Source organism: Stigmatopora argus, chromosome 19 (assembly GCF_051989625.1).
Source record: "Stigmatopora argus isolate UIUO_Sarg chromosome 19, RoL_Sarg_1.0, whole genome shotgun sequence".
Lineage (NCBI taxonomy): Eukaryota > Metazoa > Chordata > Actinopteri > Syngnathiformes > Syngnathidae > Stigmatopora > Stigmatopora argus.
In genome coordinates this window covers 5563729-5587225 of record NC_135405.1, presented here as the reverse complement: position 1 = coordinate 5587225, position 23497 = coordinate 5563729, and the positions used below count along the sequence as shown (strand labels likewise).

Sequence of the window (23497 nt, the reverse complement as noted above, 5' to 3'; positions counted from 1 at the left end):
ACTATATATATATATATATATATATATATATATATATATATATATATATATATATATATATATTTATCTTTTAGAGGCTTATTGTTGGATTCAATTGTGCCTTGCAAGGAAATTGTTGACATGCACTGGATTTTCTCCACCTTTGTGTTAAGCAGTTGTGTCGACGCTACTTTGCTTGAACATCCCATACTAAAGTGTACATTTGAATGCCGACTGTTTCTCTGAAGAAAACTGGAGTGCTGAAATCCAATGGCTCTTTTATTTTCAAAAAAAAAAACCTTCACGTAGGTATGTACAGTTTGTGCAAAAACATTTAAAGGTTTCAAGGACTTTACATTGTAAGTTTAACCTCAAGGCACATACATGGAACAACATCAACATTTCATAATGAAAACATAAATTTTCAACTTTGGTTCCTAAGAAACATCTTGTTTTGAGTTTTCTAATGTGATGAAAGCTGGGAAGGCCAAATATTTCAAAGGTAGCCATTTTACATGCACTGAAAATTTTGTAGCAAACATAGGTTTTATAGATGCGCTGTATAACAACCACTGGGTAGACAATTGCTGTGAAATGTGCTTTTAAACGTGTAAGTATATGGGTAAAAATGAAAATGAGTTTCTACATGCAAAATTAACAAATTTATTGTTCCTTGCTGATAGATATCTGAAGTGAACTATGTGCCTACAGGAAAAGCCTTGTTACAAAACATGTTGTTCACCCAATCACTCTAAAAAAAACGGAAAAAAAAAACAGCACAAACCAACAGTGGCAGTCACTTTGCATTCCATTGAGTTTAATTCCATCGGACTCAGCATTGTGTTAAATGAGGAGTAATGCATACTGCAAAACAACAACTAAAGCGCTTTCTCAGGCTGGTTGAATCATTAACCACACCGTGTAAGAGCACTGCAAGTCTGGCAGTCTGGATGAAAAGTCTCATTAGCTAGTGTGCGCGTAATTGTGTGGTGCTTAGCAATGTTGTTCCTATTGGCACTGTTATTGTCGCCACTGTGGCCGTGTAAATGTGCTTTCTTTTGGGCATTCTTGTTGCTGTCTACTCGTGTTCCTCCTGTATCTATACTTTCTATACTTTCCCTTAATCATTTTGATCCTGTATGAACAGGTAAGGCAAATACACTTGATGTCTTTTGGGGAAAAAACCTATTAAAATAGTCAACCTAATTTCTTAAAATGACATACAAATTCATTGTGGAAATATTAAGTTGCTTATGAGCAGAATGTTATGTTCAGTGGGTGCAGCATGTAGAGCAAACCACACGATTGTTAAAGCAGGGCAGGTCAGAAACACTTGGTACATTTTCTGGGTGTGCTGATATGTCGATTTTAAGAGAAAAAGTTCAACATAAAGTGGAGACGCTCTGTTAACCACAGAAGAAACAATTGGAAAGCAACCCAGCATATACAATTAAAAGTCAAGCGAAGGATTTAAATGTGTTGTTTTGTGCTATTATTTCATTGAATTCAATATAAATGTGCTTGTGGTTTAAGAAAATGAGAGCTTAATATGCTGCCCAAAACTGAGCAGGCATAAACATGGTCACTTATTGATTAAATCTCAAATGATTAGCCTGAAATGAATTCAATTTTATTGAGCTCATGTCAGAAAAACATAAGACAAATGCTTTGGTTTAATGATGAAGAATCAATTTCTGATAAACAATTTTGCACAATATTTTATAACACTACTAAATATTATTAAACAAATTTGATAAGGAGGTTTTAAATGTTTTTAATCCTACCATCTGTCTGCATTACAAAACCCTCTTTATATAATAAATATACAAATAGCTACAAACTCTTTCCTTCAATGCATGGCTGCTGGTGTGTACCCCACAAAGAGTAAAGACACTTTTCCTTAGCACCAGTTGGGTGCAGCCGAGTGAAAGTAAATTGTACATACTTCTCTCCCATTTTGGTGGAGGATTATGAGAAAACAGGGCGGAGGAGTAGAGTGGCTGAGGGTGGGAATTCCTTAAGCTTGCCCTCAAAATAAAATGATGTCGAATCAAATAAAGTCATCTTAAGAAGTGCATAATGAAGACCTCTTGCTGGCACCTCACATGCAAAGCTCTGCAGCCACAGTCCGAGAGCTGAAGGGCAGGGAAACTGCTTTAATTGAGCCCATGCTGGGATCAGAGGTATTGGGAAAGGGACAGGGGAGGCAGGCAGCCAGAGTAGTGCAAAATGGTGGGTGAGACCCATTCATTCCTAAATGCAATATGCAGGTTAAAACCAAATCAAACATTTCATGACGATATTGATGAACGTGTATTGAGAACCTTGAAATAATCTTGAATAGCCCCAAGGCAGAGTGCTTTTTTTGTTTTGTTTTAGGTACTTTTTAACGCATTAAAAGCATGACATGAAGTTCTATCTAAAGGGGTGAATTAGTGGGCCTTGTCTTTGGAATGCTCAATCTCTCTTGATTTGCCACAACTGTGAAGCTTTTTATCATTATGGTAAAGAGCAAGAAGTAATGTTTTAAATTATTGTATTTATTTAATTGTATTTAATAGTATTCTACATATTAAAGACACCAGTTGAGCTATAACAGCATCACAATGCTGTTTGAGCACAGAAATGTCAAGTGGGTTACGGAGTAGAAGGTAATGGCTGCGGCAAATTTATCTGAATGGCTTTTTTTTCTCCCATTCTGCCTGTCTCAAACCCTTTCTTTCAACTAAACTGAAATAAACTGCCCCCTCGTGGTCACATTTACAAAGAAAGGCTGAAGAAAGTAGCTTGGGGGATTTTTTTCTAGTGGTGGAGTGGGGTTCTCTCAAATCTCAACACATTCATTCACGCATTGCTTCAAGCACAATCTTCCTTTGTTGCTTTTTTTTGTTAATGTGGTACTCATAGTGCTCATGACTAATAGTGAGGAGAATATGTCAGATCCAATTTCAGAGTACTCCAAAAAGTGTCTCTTGACCAAGGCTCATATTTGTTTGAATCAACAAATGGAGCAAAAATGGTTTTAGATGGAAAGGCCCTTTTGAGATAATCCAACCAATACTATTGTTACCATGAATAGGAAAGTGCACTTCAGTTTAAAAATAAAAATGTCACAAATGGTGCTCTTTTATACAATGCGCTAATCAGCACTATTTCCACTTGTCTGACATTGTTATTATACTTGGGACGGTTCTATGAATAAAAAGCTTTTTTTTTTCTTTTTTTTTTACTTCTGTGGTTAGCAAAGGATCCAAGCCCTCAGTGCCCAACATTTTCCAAGGCTGACAGAACTTGCCAGAAGCTACACCCAGGGTGCCATGATTGTTCAAATCTGTGTTCATGTACAGTATTGACCATTAAAACAACGTTCAAAACCCTGCTGTTCATAAAAAAAGAAAAACTTGGATCGCTTTTGTCTATGAATAAAAAAGATAGCAGAAAAACCCACATTATTATCCACAGTATAAATTACATCCGAGACAGAATTTGGAAATATATATATATATATTTATATATATTGTACAGTTATATTTCACTAGACTTTTTCATGTTTTTCTCTTATTGTCTAAACAGACAGTGTATGTGTGTATTATATATATTGTCTACTGTTTTTGGAGTTTGTGGGTTTACCAATGCACTGTTTGCCTTGGCATCACGTGTGACAAAACTCTGTACTCGGTACGTTGCTGCTCTTGCAGTAGGCTAAACTGTTGTTACTGAGGTGACAGTCTCTAAATCCAATCCCCCCATTGGGTGTGTAGATAGGCTGAATGCGGAAATCTCCCTTGAGCAGCTGCTCGTTGTTCAGCGCCACAATTTGGAAACTGGTTTCAGTCATTTCAAGAATTGAGTTATCCTTCTTGGTTCCAGCCTCGCCGTAGTCGTCTTTTCTGCGGCCTCGGTTATATTTCCACTTGGTCGAAGATGACCGGCTCTTTCTGTGCATGTGCCAACAAAATAGGCTGAGCAGTGTTACTAAGACGATGAGGACTGCTCCGCCAATGATGGCAGCCATTAATAAGGTGGAATTAACGCTCTCCTTCGGTGTTTGCCCGGAACCGGGAGACTTAGTTGGCAAGGCAGACTTGGTTCTGGCTTCAGAACATATTGTATCCTCTCCGGGCCTATAGGAGTTATGGGTGTCCAACACGTGCACGCAGATCCGGTACACAGACCTGGATTCGAGGTCAGTAATGCTAATATGCCGTTGGCCCCCACTCACAGTCCGTTCCTGCATGCCTTCGTTCATTTGGCTTTGGCCCCGTTTAACCCAGGTGACCTTGTAGGCTGTGACGGTGAAATAGGAAGCCCAGCTCACCTCAATATTAGAAGAGTTAACCACGTGGAAGGAAATCTGAAGGGGGTCCTCATAAGGAGGCATGGGGCCGGGAGGATTGATATAGATTGGGGGTAAGGTTGGGGAAGGAGAGTCAAAGTAGTCGGGATTGGATGTGGTTTCAAGAGTGGAGATCATGGTGGTAAGAGGGGTGGTGGTGGGCGGGGGAGGAGGTGTAGAGCGAAGGGTGGGCCACGGTGGTTGGCCAGCATCGACTGGACATTCAATAATATCCAATGTAAGCTCACGGATTGCCATGCCACGCACTCTGTCTGGACTTTGACACACAAACCCCCGGGCATTTATGGAGGAAGGCAATGACTTGAGCCATACCACCACCCATTTTACTGAACAGTCACAGCGCCATGGGTTATTGCGCACAATGAGATGCCTTAAGCTCGACAGGTTGTCAAATACACCCTGTGTAAGAGTCTGAAGTTGGTTACTGGAAATATCCAACTTCTCCATTCTATTTAAATCTGCAAACGCAGCTACTGGGACCTGGTCTATCTGGTTTTCCTGCAGGCTGAGTTTTACCAGTGACTGGCTAGGTAAAAGGGGTGGTGGAAAAGTGAGCGAATTGCGAGCCAGTGCCAGTTCTCGGAGACTGGCCAGCTCCTGGAAGGTCCCTGGCGCAATACCTTCATCGGTTAGCAGATTCCCGTCCAGCAGGAGGCGTTGCAGACGTGTGACATTCTGGAAGGCCTCCTCAGCGATGACAGCGATTCTATTCTCATCCAATCGTAGCTCTTTCAAGTCCTCTGGGAGGCCAATGGGAACACTGCTTAAGTGGTTTTTGGTGAGGAATAGGAGTTTGAGACTTAGTGCTTCCCTAAAGGCCCCTTCTTCCACCCCCACTGTGGAGATGGAGTTGTCATCAAGATGCAACTCTTCTAACCGAGTCAACTGTGCGAGGGCTGCCCTGGAGATGGTTTGGATATTGTTCTCCTGTAGATGCAAGACTCTGGTGTTTTTAGGCAGATTGATGGGAAACTCATCAAGCTGGTTTCCATACAGATACACAGTCTCTACAGAGGCCAGATTGTGAAGTTCCAACGGAAAGCCAGCATTGTTAATCTGGTTGTTATGCAGATAGAGAACTTTGTAGCCTTCCTGAATCCCCAGAGGCACCGATGTCAGGCTGCGTTCATTGCAGTACACAAACAATTTGTCACAACGACACTCTTCGGGGCAAGAGGCACCTGGGCTGAATTGCATTTGAAGGCTTAGGATTACAGTCAACCAAAATTGTAAGAATGAAGTCCAATCCTTATTCCAGGGTCCAGTCAGAAACTCCATACTTGAAAATAAAAAAAACAAAAATCTGAAAATGGGAAAAACAACTATAAAAAAAGAACCAGAAGGAATTTAATCAAAGAAATAAAATACATCTAAATAATGCATTATTCCAAGAAAAAATAAAGTTAAAAAAAGTCCGCCGTGGAGAGTCTGTTAATGATGTCAGATGCTTCGAAATGATCAGGAGAAAGTGGGGGTAATCCTGTATATGCTAGTCCTCGACTGAAGAGCAATGGTCTCATTAGTGGTGGCGTATCTTTTGACTGACTCCATCCATGCTGAGACGTCAGACCATAGCAGGATTCGTCACTGGTTGCGCCATGCAGAGCTCATCCAGGGCCTGTTTGAAGCCACGCGGGAGAGAGCCACCGCAGGCTCCATTCGCCTGTCCGTCACACACGGCTGCTGTTCCCCAACTGGGGCAGAGTCCAAGGAGGGTGACATTTGGAACCAGAGACCTGTGGGAAAACAAAGAAATGCTAGTATTTTCAGGGTGGCCTGGTCACTCCCCCCACTTCCTTGTAAAACACCCCTGTCCCCCACTAGCACCTCCACATGCACAGTTTTTATTTTTTTTCATTTGGCATCTCTCCCTCAACCTGGCTCTTCTGTTATGATGTTGAACAGAATGCCAGAAGAGACAAACACATCACGCTTGACGTCAAATTATGCGCTGACTGATTGGAAAAGAAAGTCAAAGCATCTGATAAATATTCAGAACACCTCTTGCATATCCGGTATCACAGACATAAAGAGGATTTTGTCCCTTCGCGCTGTCAAGAGGGGGAAAAGAGATCAACAACGCCAAACACACACACACATGCGCGAACACACACATTGAGATTTTCAAACTTTAAAGAAAGATCCATTATATTTTTTAAAAACAACATTAAAAAAATGTTCCTGAGAGTAAATTCTAAATAGGTAAAATTACCTATTTGCCCAGAGCAGATTATGAGTTAACACACGTGTACAGTAAACAGCAGGGATGTTTGGCCAGTGGCCCAGAGGACCTTATTATTATTAATGCCCTTACGGCACCTTCATTTCGGTGAAGATTTAAGGGGGTGAAAAATGGTATTGCAGGTGAAAAGCAAACAAACAAAGGCCAATGAAACACACACACACACACACAGCCACACATTCCCAAACGAGTTCCACTTCTCATTCCAGTGACATGCACAAGTTGTCAAATGGAATGGGATTGCAAAATAATTTAGTCTCCCCACCTGCAATAAATGATCAATATAGGCTATTTTTCACAACCGAGAGCTTTCTGGTAAAGCACAAGGCCAATGCAATACTGAGAACCAGAGATCCATTATTCAAAGTTTTATGACCCATCAAACATTCTCTCTCCCGCAATATGATTGAAAGATTCTCATTGTCATTGGTTGCTTACAGCTTTACTGAAGCTCCACCCTAAGTCATTGATGGACAACACACAATTTGCGAAAGTACGGGATGAATTTTAAGCATAAGAATTGCCAACCGTTGCAATTGGTTGCCACATTAAATAACTATTCTTCTGTGACATCCATGATAAGGAACATTGCTGTTTGATGGAGTGAAAATGGTTATATGTTTACATTCCATGCACGGGGTGGTCTTGCATGAGTGCTTGAATGAATGTCCAAACAATCCTCACATCTGTGATCTACTTTTCCAAATTGAAAAGGCTACTATATTTAATCAAATAAGCGGTGGGGAGGGTAAGCAACCACAGAGGCGATAAAACGTGCAGCCACAGCAGCACACAGAGCAGCACAAGGCAACTGCATGAACATTATTATTGCTGCAATCATAAAAAGGGCACAAAAAAGAACATTATAACCGAAGTTAGTTGATGTGTGAGTTTTTGGTACACATTAATAATATACTTTCCCACCCACTACAGTCCCCTATCCCTCTCTTATTAAATTTCCAGGCTAGTGAGCACATATTCTCACCTCCAGATGAACGCTCTGATACGTGGCCAGGACAATCGGATTAGAAGTGGATTTGCTGGTAGAAACGCAATTAAAAGTTGAAAACGGCGAAGGTATTTAAGAGGCGATAAGAGGCGGATCAGGCATACTTCAAAGGTTGCCCAGTGAGCGGTGTTCACTCGGATGGAATATTTCTAAGAGCAATTGAACGGCGTGAGGTGCCTAATCTCATCTCCATGGGTTTAAATATTTAACGTTTTTAGGGTTTACCTTGGATATGTGAAATAATAGTCATCGTTATAATAGCAAATAAATAAAAGTGCGCATATTAAAGGCGGGTAAAAATGCAGATTTTGATTTTTTTTTTCATCTTGATCACGTAAAGTTACATTGTTAATAATTTTCTCATTTTCATGTGCGATGATGATGATGATGATAATGATGACAACGGTACCTTTTCCCGAGTCGCTCTCCTTCCCCAAGCCGCTGCTGTGTTGAACTTTTCTCCCCTTACACAGTATCCTTCAAGCAGTCCCCTTCGACGATCATACTTGAAGATCCGACTAGTACCGCTGGATCCAGGAGATTCCGATCAAGCGTCGCACTATCATATTTATCCTGACTTTTTTTTATTTTGATTAGGGTTTGTCAGCCGCTCTAACTCAACACCATCGCAGCCAAGGAACGAGGGCGGAATACAGGGCGACGATCGCAGCTCCCACAGCTCCCCGTCCACTCAAGCAGAACTGCGAGGACCCTCTCGTGAAAGTGTCTCCCACCTGATTTGTCACGGGCCATGACAGCTGCCTACGTCCGCCCGGTGCGCTTTTTTTTAGTAGGAATCAACTTCTAGTTGAGCGTCGCTCCTACAAGACTTGCCCGGAGTTGTTTTCTTAGACGGATGCAGTTGGTAGTGCGACGTGTGCGCTCCGACTGTCTCTCTCTCTCTCTCTCCCCCCTCTCTCGCTTTCTCTCTCACTCTCTCTCTTTTGGTAGTCCCACCCCTCAGAATAAAGAATGCATATCCCCCAGCAGCCCTCTGATAGCTGTGTGTCTGCCTTAACACTGCGGAAAATAGTTGATTCTCTCAACGCATGCCATTTGATTTTACAAGAATGCCCAAACCATGTTCCAAAGCTCCACCACAGTGCGTTTGTTTCTATTTCTTCATCTTCTTGGGCGTGGTAGTGATGGGAGAGAGTGACCCAAACGGCCAGAAGGGGGACGAGGCCCAAGGTAATCCAGGTTTAGATTGATTTTTCAGATTTTTTGCATTAGAAATGAAATGGGACCTCCAATTAAAATATAATTAATTAATATTAATATAATCGGCGGATGAGTGGTTAGCGCGTCGGCCTCACAGTGGGAGTCCTGGGTTCAAATCCAGGTCGGCCCACCTGTGTGGAGTTTGCATGTTCTTCCCAGGCCGTGTGGATTTTCTTCGGGTACTCGGTTTCCTCCCACATTCCAAAGACATACATGCATGATAGGCTGATTGGACACTCTAAATTGCCCCTAGGGATGAGTGTGAGCATGAATGGTTGTTTGTCTCCTTGTGCCCTGTGATTGGCTGGCCACCAAGTCAGGGTGTCCATCGCCTCTGGTCCGCTGGGATTGGCTCCAGCACCCCCCGCGACGCTAGTGAGGAAAAAGCGGTTCAGAAAATGAGATGCGATCACTCCCAAAGAAGTATTTATATAAGTTTTGGAACACATTACGCTACCAACAATGTACCATATATATATATATATATATATATATATATATATATATACATATATATATGTATATATATACATATATATACACATATATATGTATATATATGTATATATATATACATATATATACACATATATATGTATATATATGTATATATATACATATATATGTATATATATGTATATATATATATATATATATATATATATATATATATATATATATATATATATATATATATATATATATTCTTAGTTATATATATATATTCTTAGTTGCGTGGCACTGGGAGAGAGTGTTGAGGATGTCGGCCTCACAGTACTGAGGGGTTAAACCCATGTGAGGGTTAGGATGAATGTTTTTAGGCTACTGACAAATGATTCATGGGGATTTTTTTCTTGTGGTTACCATTCCCAGACGTACACTCACGTTAACGTACACAAACTTGCTTGCAGGTACTGTACACACATAAATGTAAACCATCACCATTTTTTGAATGGTAGCTCAAATGCCCATATAATATGTGTACAATCCAAGATTATGCGTAATACTTTAGAGTTATAAACAGTTCTTATAATTTGTAGCAACATAAAAAAATCACATCTGAAATTGCAAACTTTTTGTATGGTCAGTATAAGACAAGAAAATGTTGAGGTACATTTTATATATTTGTTTTAATATATATCAATCAATGGCTGAATAACACATTCCTGAAAACTGATGCTTTTCAAGCAGAATATAAATTAAGCAACATGTAATCTTTCTGCCAAAATTGTTAAGGAAACTTAAGGGCATATGTGGCTAGTCTGTTTGCCATTTGGCCATTTATCATCTTTGGTTTTTAGAGAGTAAAAGTTGTGCAACATGAAGGCAAGTTCAGAGTTAGTTCATGTATGGACATCAAAAGCATCTTTTACATTAGTCTGTCACATCTGTGATGTTAATGATAGTAAACTGTGTTTGCGCCCATGTTATTAAATATGGTAAAAATGGCAAGCTAGTCTCTGTGTGATGTTTAATGATGTACTATTTAGTGTTTGTGATGTGAAAAATGTTGAACTTTTTAGTATCAATGACGGTCAACATATTTTTTTACTGTTGTTAAATGCTGCTATCTAGAGATAAATGGTGAATAGCAACTGTTTCAGGGTCGAAAACTAATTGGCCCAAAACAACATGCCTTTAATTTTACATGAGGTTTTTGTTCATGGCCAAACTCTAAAAGAACCTTTTTTTATTTTTTATTTTTATTTTTTATTTTCCTACTATAATCAAAGTAGCAGCCCACATTACACTTCTCAGATCGAGGGTTCAATTGCTGGTTGATTACGACCTTTCATTGTATGTTTTCTGTGGGCCTTTTCTCAATACAATTGGAATTGAAGGATCATGTTTCAATGACAGTGACTATAATATAATAGATGTCCATTCCACTTTGATCGAATGATTGCCGACAGCTTTATCAGTAAATTTGATTGGATCTCTATTGCCTTTAATGGCAGCCAATACATTAATTTCCCTTAGGCTTATGATTCATGTCAGCATTACAAATATGCCAACCAAAGAAGAGTTCCAGGGTAAATATGATTTTGATTAAGGTTTTTAATTCAGCCAATCAGTTATTATTTTACTTTGCTAAAGCCGCCTGATGCTGTAGAGGTTCACTCGTCTGGCTTTGGTGCAAACAGGCGCGGGCTCGATTCCCACGGGTGGTGGTATGAGTGCATGCAGTCGTTTGTCTCTCTGTGTGCCCTACGGCTGACTGGCGACCAGTCTCGGGTGTAATCTGCCTTTCAACTGAAGTCAGCTGATTGAAGGCTTTACTATTGTAATTCATCAACATATTAGACCTTACCTAAATGAACTGTTTATGTGTGGACTGCTTCCTGTGTCGTGTTGGTCATACTGTTAAATCACCATCTGATATTGTCATTGTAAAAATCTCAATACAATACTATAATTTTAGCAATAGTGTGGGAAAGCTCGTGGCGGCTCTGCAGATATTTTGTGATTCAAAGAAGATGTGAAACACAAGAAGTAAAACACAAGCTGTATTAGTCTGATCAAGTTAAGGCCATTTAGCATAAAAAGGACAAGGCAGGCTCCTGAGGAGACTCGGGGCTTTTTATTATGAGCAGGGATGCGGTGTACATCTTTTTTTTTTCAGTAGGAGGTTGCCAGCGTAATGCTTTTTTTTTTGGCGGGGGGACAGCATGACACAGACACGAAGCGACCGGCAGGCTGATCAAACGGTGGGTTTCTGTGATAGGGTGGGTGTGGATTCAGTGGGAGCAGTCCTGGGGAGAAACATGAGGACTCTCATGCAGGGCATCCTCGGCACCCGCTCCACTGTACTCTGTATGCTTAGAGGTGCAATCACAGTGACAGGTTTCTCTCTATGGTGCAGAATGGAGCAATTGCGGAAATTGTTCATTCATGCTGTTATAAGCTTGTAGAACAGCTCAGGCTGAATATGTGCATCTTTTATTTCCTTTTTATTACTCCTGTTACCTGCTTTTTCTTATCCTGAACTGAATGTGTTTTTGCGGGTGTGACTCCGGGACTGTTGAATTTCCCCTTTGGGCGGATAATTAAGTATTTCAACTTTTTACCTTATTTCACTTCTTGTTCTTTGCACCGTCCGTGATTTGGATTAAATCAAAACATGCATGCAGACATTAATTGGGTAATAATTTCCCACTGCTTAGAGAAGTCAGGCAAATGAACCACTCACTCACTCTACTATTACGACGACGACTACAACTACTACTGCTACTACTATTACGACGACTACTACTACTGCTACTACTATTACGACGACTACTACTACTGCTACTACTATTACGACGACGACTACTACTACTACTACTACTGCTACTACTACTACTACTTCTACTACTATTACGACGACTACTACTACTACTGCTACTACTGCTACTACTATTATGACGACTACTACTACTGCTACTACTAATAATAATAATAATAATAATAATCGGACATAGGCCATGTCGTCATTACCACAACACAAAAGCCTACTTGTCATCACACGCAGAAACTGCGTGTGACGAAATTGATGGTGCTTCTCCATAAGCTACGTTTAATCGGCAAAAGACCTAAATAAGTGTAAGTTACGGACTTGTAATTTGTCATTCCGCTGTTGTGGATACAGGTCGCTTACCTCTCGATTACCGCACGCTGTCTGCCACTTACCTTCCTTCAAGTCAGCTAGTAGGAGGCAGATCACCAACCAAACATCTATTCATATGCCGCAGAAGGGAAGGGGGGATATGTTAGCGCGAGTTTAGATGTCTGATGGATGTGGGGAAAAAACTGTCCTTAAGCCTATTTGTCCGAGCTTTGTGGGACCTATAGCGTCTGCCAGAGGGCAGCAGCTGGAACAGATTGTGACCAGGGTGGTAAGGGTCCCCTATGATGTTCTTGGCTCTGCTGAGGTAACGCGGGCTGGCAATGTCTTCAAGTGAGGGCAGAGAGCAGCCGACAATCCTCTGGGCAGTGTTAATCACTTTCTGCATGGCCTTTTTGTCTGCCGCCGTGCTTCCAGCGTACCACACTGTGATGCCGTACGCCAGGATGCTCTCTACAGTGGTTCTATAGAAGGTTCTCAGAAGATTGGAGCCCAAGTTGTTCTTCCTAAGTACCCTGAGGAAATGGAGTCGTGTCTGAGCCTTCTTCACCACTGCCGTGGTGTTTGTAGACCATGAGAGCTTGTCCGTGACGTGGACCCCCAGGAATTTAAAGGACTGGACCCTGTCTACACATACTCCATTTATGAGGAGTGGGGCCAGATCTGTGCCGTGTTTGCGAAAGTCCAAGATTATTTCTTTAGTTTTCGTGGTGTTCAGTGTGAGATTGTTCACCGAGCACCACGCAGACAAATTGTTGACCTCATCTCTGTAAGCCGACTCATCCCCTCCTGAGATGAGTCCGACCACAGTGGTGTCGTCAGCGAATTTGATGATGGCGTTAGACTGGTGGGTGGGTGTACAGTCGTAGGTGTACAGGGAGTACAGAAGAGGACTCAGTACACAGCCTTGAGGGGAGCCAGTGCTTAGTGTAATGGAGGAAGAGAGGTGGGGACCAAGTCTAACAGTCTGTGGTCGGTTGGTCAAGAAGTCCTTTATCCAGCAGCAGATTGAAGAGGATAGTCCAAGGTGGGAGAGTTTGTCAGTCAGAATGTCCGGTTTTATGGTATTGAAGGCTGAGCTGTAGTCAATGAAGAGCATCCTCACGTAGTTCCCAGGGTGTTCCAGATGGCTCAGTGCTGTATGAAGAGCAATGGCAATAGCATCATCAGTGGACCTGTTTGCTCTATAAGCAAACTGGTGAGGGTCAATTGAGGGAGAGATTGTATTCCTGATATGGCGGGCTACCAACTTTTCAAAGCACTTCATGATCACAGGCGTGAGGGCAACAGGCCTATAATCATTCATGCTGCCAATGGTTGGCTTTTTGGGGACAGGGATGATGGTGGCAGATTTCAGACAAGATGGAATGATGGATAGTTGCAGGGAACAATTGAAAATATTTGTGAAGACTCCAGCCAGCTGGTCAGCACAGGCTTTGAGCACCTTCCCAGGTACTCCGTCAGGGCCCGCAGCCTTCCTGGTGTTCACAGACCGCATTACCAGTCTCACTTCCTGTTCCCGGAACGTCAGTGTATTGCTGCAGGGTGGTGGTGGGGGTGTTGAGACTGGGCCTGATTTGTCAGTCTCAAAGCGGGCAAAGAAACGGTTCAAATTCTCCGCTAGTGAGGCATCTGCATTAACAGACATAGTATTTTTGTTGTAGTTGGTAATATGTCGTATTCCTTGCCACATCTTCTTTGGGTTATTTTCTGTGAAGTGCTCCTCAATTTTTTTGGTATATGCTGACTTGGCCTTTTTAATGCCTCTTTTCAGCTCAGCTCTGGCAGCGCTATATTTTATCTTGTCCCCTGATCTAAAGGCGGAATTACGGCATTTGATGAGTGCCTGTGTCTCATTGGTCATCCAGGGTTTTTGGTTAGGAAAAACCCGTATTCGTTTATCTATAGTGACGTTGTCGATGCAGTTTTTTATGTAAGAAAGAACAGAGTCCGTGTAGTCCTGGAGGTTGTCGTGTACAAAAAGTTCCCAGTTGGTGCGGGAAAAGCAGTCCTGCAGCTGAGAGAGTGCGTTGTCGGGCCAAGTTTTTATTGTCTTTATTTGTGGCGTTGTTTGCCTCCGGAGTGGAGTGTAAGCGGGGGTGAGAGATAGGCAGAGGTGATCTGATCCAGCTAGGTGAGGTAGGGAAGTGGCTTTATAAGCATGTTTGATGTTAGAATAGACATGGTCAAGAGTTTTGTCTCCTCTAGTATTACAATTTACGTATTGAATAAACTTAGGTAAAACAGTCTTTAAACATGCCTTGTTGAAATCACCAGCGACAATAAAAACTCCATCGGGGTGAGCAAGCTGTTGTTTGTTAACAGCCGCTAGCAGGAGGTTAAGTGCCGTGTTAACGTTAGCATTCGGAGGTATATAGATAGCCGTTGCTATGACAACGTTAAGCTCTCTTGGAAGATAATAGGGCCTACATCGTATTGCTAATAACTCTAAATCCGGGGAACAGTGAGTGTCAATAATTTTACTGTCGCAACACCATTCATTATGGACATACATGCACAGTCCTCCGCCCTTGCTTTTGCCTGTTGATACTTTAGAACGGTCGTTGCGAAAAAGCGTTCGGCTAGCTAGCGATACCGCCGCGTCGGGGATATGCGGGTGTAGCCACGTTTCGGAGATGATAATAATATTACAGTTTCTAACAAAGCTGTTGGTAGCAATACGAAGTTCCAACTCATCCATTTTGTGGGTGATGGATCGGGCGTTGGTCAAAAGGATACTGGGAAGCGGAGCTCGGTGAGGTTGTTGTTTCAGCTTAGCAGCAAGGCCCCCTCGGCATCCTCGCTTCTGTTTCCTGTCCCTTCGCCGCCTTCGACGCGCTTTTGGTGGGCTGGCTAGCCACGGAGATCCCGGAGAGTGTGTTAAGAAATCGGATGTATCGCATATCCTTCGGATAGTGAGTAAATCCTGGCGACTGTAAGATAACGAACGACACCGAACTGGAGAGCTTAGAGCCGCAGCGTCAGTGCGCGCCGCCATCTTGCATCCCCATCAACTGCTACTACTAGTAGCTACTGCTAGTAGTAGTAGTAGTAGTAGTAGCTACTGCTACTACTATTACGACGACGACTACTAATACTACTGCTACTACTATTACGACTACTACTTCTACTACTATTACGACTATTACTTCTACTACTATTACGACTACTACTTCTACTACTATTACGACTACTACTATTACGACTACTACTATTACGACTACTACTATTACGACTACTACTTCTACTACTATTACGACTACTACTTCTACTACTATTACGACTACTACCTCTACTACTATTACGACTACTACTTCTATTACTACTACATCACTTTTGGGTGGTCTTGTGAAGGGTCACCACAGCATATTGACATTTTCCGTTACACCTTGTCCTTTGCACCAGCCACTCGAGTCCTTTATCGCTACACAATCATGTTTAATCTTTGCTGCAATATATCCCCGTCATGCATGGCTGTACAGGTTAAAAGTTAAATTCAATTATTTACACAAACAAGGGTGAAATTGTTATAGAAATTATTGATAGTGTAAATTTAGAGTAAAGTCTATTTTTTGTAATGTTTTGCTTCGATAGACATCTGTAACGATCTTTGCAGTGTACAATGGCTGCCATTTTGTCATGAGTATAATCGACTTTGAAAACCAATCTTTGGTGTGCATTCAAAAGCCATTGTTTGTGAACAAACACAACCATAATAATTCAAAATATTCCTGACAATGGTTGTATTCACATCCATAGCAATGAGGCAGTTACACTTAGTATTCTGAACAACGCAATATTTCCATAATGGTGTTGACATTGGTTACTTGAATATCCATTTATAATCCTGTTCATATCACTAAGTAGTGACAGAAATTGAGGCAGAGAAATATATTCAAGGTGTATGCAAATTTTTCAACCTCTTCAGTAGCAACCACATTTTCTCATGTGAATTATTGCTGTTACAGTATGCACACAACTAACCTAAATTTAACTACTATCCACACAAATGGAATAGCAGTGGACATTTAGATTATACCAATGATGTATGGCCATGAGATCAGAATAATTCGAAAGTGTTGTTAAGAATTAGTAGTTTACATTGATCATTGTTGTGGTTTGGTTAACACAAAATTACCCTTGATGCTGATACAAAAATACTCAATAAAATGAGACCCATAGCTATCTTAAACTGTAAGAACCTATTTCAAAATCACAGGAGATTTTTTTTTACTCAATAACCTCCATCCAATTTCAGTGGAAATTCCCTTTCCCTTCTCCGCCCAAAGAGACTTTGGTGTGGCATATTTACTTTGTACGCTTCTGCACCTTGATAAAACTGCAGATACACAAGATCACTACACACTAGCTGAGGTCCGTCTGCTCCACACCAAATTGTGTTAACGGAGGGTAGGGAAAGGGGAAAATGGGAACTTAGATATGCATATGTTTATCCCTCAGTCAAATTCACGACCTTCCCAAGAGACATCATTAGCTTATCACATTCCTCCCTGCATTCATTTACATCTGGACACTCCAAAGCACTTCAAAAGTTGCCAGCCAATTTAGTGTTACAAGAAAACTATAAATCTGAACACGAATTGCACATACGATTTAACTAATGCAGATGGAAAGATGTTCATAGTGTATTCACTTGTTTCCACACAAAATTATTACTTTTAATCATTGGCAACCTTTCTTAGATAGTTAACAAATATACAGATATTCTTTGCTGTCAATGTGCAGCAGTGCAGGATAATCAGTGAGCCTCCATGTGGGGAAAGTAGCATTAAAGGTTTGACCTGAGATTCTTGGTAATTCACACAGGACTTTAGAGGAAATGTAAAGCACAGTATAAAATTTCCATTTGTTTAGAATGACTTATTTTAAGATAACAGTTTAAGCAGTGGCTAGGTATGTGGCCACTTGCCAGAAATCTAGAATGTAAGGCAACCGCATGTACCACACACTACAAACCCGATGGTCATGTGTCAAAGAACAAAAATGCAGCAATTGTGTGCAATTTCCTACTATACTGTTTCAGGAGCACACTTTTGATTCCACAAAACTGTGTTCTCACGACAATTAACAAATTTTAGGACATGTCCTAAGGCTAAATCTGGGTCATTGCATGGAGCTTCAGTGAAAACCTATAACTTACACTGCTAGAAAAAAATGATTTCCAATGCTGAAGCATGCCTGTACAAAACACTTGACAACAAGCAGGCCCCTCTAGTTTAGTAGCTGGAGGGGTGAGGGCAAGGGAACACACATGGGAAGGTGTTGGTGTGATAGTTTCAGGGGAACAGGCATTGGAGCTAAAATGGCTTAAAGAGAAGAGGAAGAGAGGATTGTGGATTACAGGCTATTTTGACATGAGGCGTCAAAGTCATCCGTGCCTTCCGAAGATTTAATACTCAAGCTGGCTGCTTAGCAACACATGCAGTAATTGTCAGGCAAGACGGATACATTGGCCATTCGCTGCTGACTTTAGTATCTTTGCAACAAAATACACATGATAAACCTCAAAGGATCCAACACTTTTAGCAATGGTATTACCAAGACTTTCACCTACTACTGAGTGCAGCCAAAGTAATAGAATCAAATACAAAACTTTTGATCAACCCTCTTCAGTTGTTCAAATTAATTTTCAATTACAGTCAAGAGCAGAGTAACCAGAGTACCCAAGAAAACCCACGCAAGCTCAGGGAGAACATGCTAACTCCATACAATGAGGACCGACCTGGGATCGAACCCATGACCCCAGAACTATGACGCCAACACCCTAACCACTCCGTCCGCCAGGCTGTCCATGATTATTGATATAACCTTGAAAATTATAAGGTTGTTAGTTGGTGGAAAAGACAGTTACTGTTCATCTATGTTCAACACTTTGGAAGGCTTATTTATAATCACGCATGGGCAGGAACTGTCTCATTGTAACACGTGACCCACGCATTGGTTCGTGCAACACCTTCTTGAAGGCTGTGCGACAGCGGACTCTATGTGTCAAATGCCTCATGCGCCATCTGTCGTGTTTGTCCACTCAATCACGTATGATGACGTATTTATTTTTATTATACATCTTTCAATGGTGTGTGCCAATTCAGGGCTGTTTAAGAGCCTCTTTACGATGCCAGTACTAAACAGCAAAACATTGCATAAATGTCAGCAAACTTTGTATGTGACATTTCTGTGGATATGGGTTTGAGGGGTGTATGATGGCCTATGAAAGTAGAAACTCCTGATGATGATCTGTGATAAAGAAGGAAAATAGCTTAGAAGAAGTCATTCATTCATCTTCCATACCGCCCATCCGCAAAAGGGTTTCAGGGGTTGCTGGAGCCAAACACAGCTGTCCTGACACTCCCAATCGATACCGCCACCAGCGGGAATTGAGCCCGCGCCTGCCCGCACCGAAGTCAGGCGAGTGAACCTCTACATCACGAGGCATGCTTAGAAGAAGTGTCATAATAATATCACAAAATACAAAATAAATACCTGTTAAATACTAATTCTTGCCATGAACCTATCTATGTTGACTACTACTTATGTATTATGTTGACTACTTATGTATTATGTTGACTACTTATGTATTATGTTGGCTACTTATGTATTATGTTGACTACTTATGTATTATGTTGACTACTTATGTATTATGTTGACTACTTATGTATTATGTTGACTACTTATGTGTTATGTTGACTACTTATGTATGATGTTGACTACTTGTGTATGATGTTGACTATTTATGTATGATGTTGACTACTTATGTATTATGTTGACTACTTATGTATTATGTTGACTACTTATGTATTATGTTGACTACTTATGTATTATGTTGAATACTTATTTATCCATTACTTATTTATTGATGATGTATTTATCGTTACTATATATTTATTATCTATCTGTTTATTTGTTTGTTTTTGAGTCCACAGACTCAGCTGAACGTCTCCAAAACCACGGAACTCATCCTGGACTTCTGACGGAAAACAGGGCCACTCCGCGCCACTGATTTCACTTAATTACTTGTTACTTAATTATTTATTACGTATTTATTTGTTATTTATTTGTCTATTTGTTTGTTGTTGTATTTGTGCACTCTGTGTTGAAGCTTTAAATCTTATTATACTTGTATAATGACAATAAAAACCATTCAATTCAAGATAAAGGACAGACTTCAAAATACTCTAAAAATAGCATGACTTTAAGTTGGAATATATATTTCGATTTAGTCTTTCAGCTAAGTATTCTCCTATTTCAGCAAATTTATTTTGTGTAAATGTTTATCATTTGGCATTGATGTTTGATTATTTGTGCTAGCAATGAGCTGAAAATGCTTCGGTGTCACAGTAGGAGATCTATTTTCTCCTGCAAGTTTGATTTTTAGGTTCTATCCTACAGCATTTGAGTCATTTATATATATAAACCACAACAACTAATTAGACCATAAAGAAAAAATATTTTTTGTAGCTCAAATAATATAGTTCCAGACAAAATATATTTTTCTATACTTAGCAGACTTTTTTGCCCATTTGTAATGTGCCTAACGGATTTTTAATCACTGCAATCAGTGCAAAATACCACATTAAGGAGACCGCTGCAATTTTCGGTGCAAAAAAAAGGAATTTCACAATGCAAATGTCTGCTTTGACTACTTGGAAGAAAACATTTCCAATGCTAAACGATTCATGGGCTTATTCTTAGTCTTAGTAAAGGCACTGTCAGAACAACTGGTGCAAAAAAAACAAGAATTTTCAAACATTGTGACCTGGAAACCAAAAAGTCCCTAAAGAGCTGAGTCGTGACGACTATATTGCAATTTAAGAGCGGAAAGACCGATTTCTCATTCATCCTTTTTCTTTCTGTTTTGGCTAATACTTAATGCCAAAACATAAATCAAATGTTTAATCACAGGCCTCAAAACGGAATGTTCTCATTTTTAGCCATATTTAGCATCTCAACCATATGCCAAAGATTATTCAGAAAAATGTAAGGATGTGGTTGTCCACATTTTTTGTTATAAGTACGGATGAGATACTAAGTTAGTGATGGGACAGAAAAGCCTCCGATGTACTGCATATTACAATCATTTTAAAATCTAATGGGGAGGGGGGTGATCAATAGAGAGGACCCAAGAAGGGTCATAAAAAAGACGGGCTTAATCCCACCTCCTATCCCTTTAGCTTTTTCTTTGTTTGAAGTCACATCTGGGCTCAATTTCCTCTCCTGACTCGAGTAAAGAGGAAGTCTTCTGGGTGGGTGGAAGGCCGGCTGTGCCTTCCAGGCTTTACTGTACAGAAAAAAAACTGTAATCCATGATTCAGTTTACTCAGAAGCTGAATAAACGCAGTATCCAGACTTTGGCTCTCTTACATTTATCAAATTAAATCCATGATGGCATTTAGAAGGGCCCAGGTGGCCATGAGATGTGATGGAAAAACAAAATACATTATTTTATATTTGAATAATATTGGATAAAAAAAACAAGCACCAATGTTCTTTTACAGGCAAAAGGCTGTTCTTTCAATCTTTGGAGGAAGACATTTTGTTTTCTTTTGAATCATGGCTGATTATGTCGCGGTCTGTTGTCTGGGAAGACTCAGTGTCTCCCCGGCAGCTGATTAAGCCGAATGGGGTGGGGTGGTGCAAAACACCTGTGGCGAATTGGTACTGGTATTTAAGGACAACTGCGACAACCAGCAAGCTGTCGCAGGATTGCTTTTGGCATTTTGATTCCCGCCGTGTGTGCCGACACCTTGCTCGACGCCCGCCATCCTGTGGTTTATGGTCTTTTGAATATTTTGGTATTTTACGTTCTTAGTTTTCTGCCAACTTGTTTTTGGTTTGTTACTTTTTCCCTGGGTGTTATTTGTAAGTTTTTTTTTGTATACAGCGTTTAGCTATTAAAATTTTACGTAGTTCACCCGCACTCCCTTTTGTCCCCCTGATTCCCTGAATCTGGCTTCAACTCCGTCTCCCTGCAGAGACAATTTACAACAGATTGATTCATACATTCATTCATTTTTGTGAACCGATTATTCTCAAAAGGGGTGCCTCAGCATATTCCAGCTGACTACGGGCACCAGACAGGGGGACATCCTGAATCGTTGGCCAGCCAATCGCCGGGCACAAAGAGACGGACAACCATTCAGGCTCAAACTTATACCTTATGGCAATTTAGAGTCCGCAACAGGCCTACTATTTTTTTGGGGATGTGAGAGGAAACTGGAGTACCCGGAGAAAACCAACGCAGGACCAGGGAGAACATGCAAACTCCTCACAGTGAGAAGCAACGTTGGATTTAGCCCACGAACCCAGAAATAATTGCGGATACATAGTTAGGAGTCGGAAAAAAAAGGGCAGCCCTCTGTGGGTTACAAATTTGTCAGTAGAGGACATTCTTCATCCTCCACTTGCATTTGTTTGTTTTACTCTTCATGTAACTAAGCTCATTATGGGGATTTCAGTTTCATCAGAGGACAGGAAATGTACACAAAAATTAAAGTATCGTCCTTCTGTGATTGAAACTGTAATCTGTCATTTTGAGGTTTCTTTTGGAGTTATGGCCACTTTCAGTAGTATAAAGGCACAAACTTCCAATTATGTTTATACTTGTAATTTTTGAAGAGAAATACACCCAATGGTGAATAACACTTTTGGCAATTATCTTACCGATATTGTTAGTTTATATATAAATACACCAGGAACAGTGTTTTGAATTTTGCCTTCACACAAACCCTCAGGTGTATTTATTTAACTGAAATGTTGTCAGTTGTCAATAAACCCATGGGAGGTTTCCAAAGGCATGAAACTGTCTTGTAGGTTTTCCCGAATTTTCAGAATGCATAGCAGTTATATGGAACGCAAGCTCTCAACAAATGTCAGGGAGCAGATGAAAACTTACATATGAGAAACAGATGTAACAACAACTTATTGGATGGCCTCGGAATTAGTTAAAAGCTCTTCTATCACTAAACAAGTGTTAAAAGTCTGGCCATGTCACACAATGAAGCAAGAGCAATGGGTCTTGTTACATCACATCTTTTAAGTTGACAGCTGTTAGAAGGACCTGCCTGTTCTTAGAACAGCAATCTGTGTTTACCATCAGCTTCCCCCTCTAACTAATTAACTGAGGCCTGAAACCCCGTACACCACAGCCCCTTCAACCTTTTCTCTTCTGACACCTCCTCACTGTTGATTTATTATTGCATGTTTTCAAATTAGTTGTGAGTGGTGAACAGCTCACAGCAATTTACACTTGTTTGACTCAAGGGTCTTATTAATTGCTGTACTTTAATTAATAAAAATTACAAGGTAGGGCAAATAATGTGTTTAATTCTGAATCTTGCAATGGTAAAGGAGTTGTTAGTGCAAGTGTTATTATTATCATCACAGGTTGTGTCAGGGTTATCTATTATGGACTGAGCAGTGGAGGTGATTTATTATTTTCAGTCTAAATAGCTTTCAGCTTTAGAGTTTTTCAGCAGCAATGTCTTTTTTTGTGCATTGCAGTATGTTGCAGGCCTGTATTACCTATCTATGTCGCCACACTGATGCTCATATTGAAAAATCCCCTGTTGCAAAATGAGACAGGGAGTCAGATAAATCCAGATTACATCAGCAACCAGGTTAAAGCACTTCCCAACAGACATCTTCAAATACAATTATTCTTTCAGACATGGCTAAGCTATGGTGTTTAATCCTTTTTTGTACTGATGGTACTACTTGTCTTTTCTTTTTGAGTGCCATGACTCATAAGTCTGATCTCAGGCATTGGTTTCTTTCCTGTCGTTAGTTCATCATCATCACCGTGATTACTTTTGTTATTTCTTTTTCTTCTTTCAAGATCAGATCCATAGCATTAACCTTGGCACGTTTTCCCTGTAACTTAATGCTTTGTGGTATTAAAACTTGGCTTGTGTAGGTTAGGTCGTTTGGAATTGTGCTCACACATAGAAATATAACTCCTAAAATATTGAATGCCCTGCAGACACGAATATGCAAATGACAATTATGGATTTTCTTCTTTTTTTCTTACTTAGAACATTATCTTTTGTTTACAGGATTCTCCAGTCCTAC

The 23497-nt window shown here is 40.5% G+C and overlaps 1 protein-coding gene across 3 annotated transcripts in view; it reads right to left on the bottom strand.

Annotated features, from left to right (window-relative positions):
- Positions 1–240: 240 nt before the first annotated feature.
- Positions 241–23497, bottom strand: part of flrt2 (fibronectin leucine rich transmembrane protein 2) — a 48113-nt gene continuing 24856 nt past the window's right edge. Inside the window, exons 2-3 of one of the 3 annotated variants that reach the window (XM_077587329.1) lie at positions 20587–20708; positions 241–6072 (exon numbers count right to left, since the gene is read on the bottom strand). In XM_077587329.1, the coding sequence (XP_077443455.1) occupies positions 3632–5614 (1983 nt within the window). In that variant the 5' untranslated portion in view covers positions 5615–6072; positions 20587–20708 and the 3' untranslated portion in view covers positions 241–3631. Of the gene's footprint in view, positions 6073–7996; positions 8465–20586; positions 20709–23497 lie in introns of those variants that run through there. The other 2 variants (XM_077587328.1, XM_077587330.1) reach the window with 2 other exon arrangements.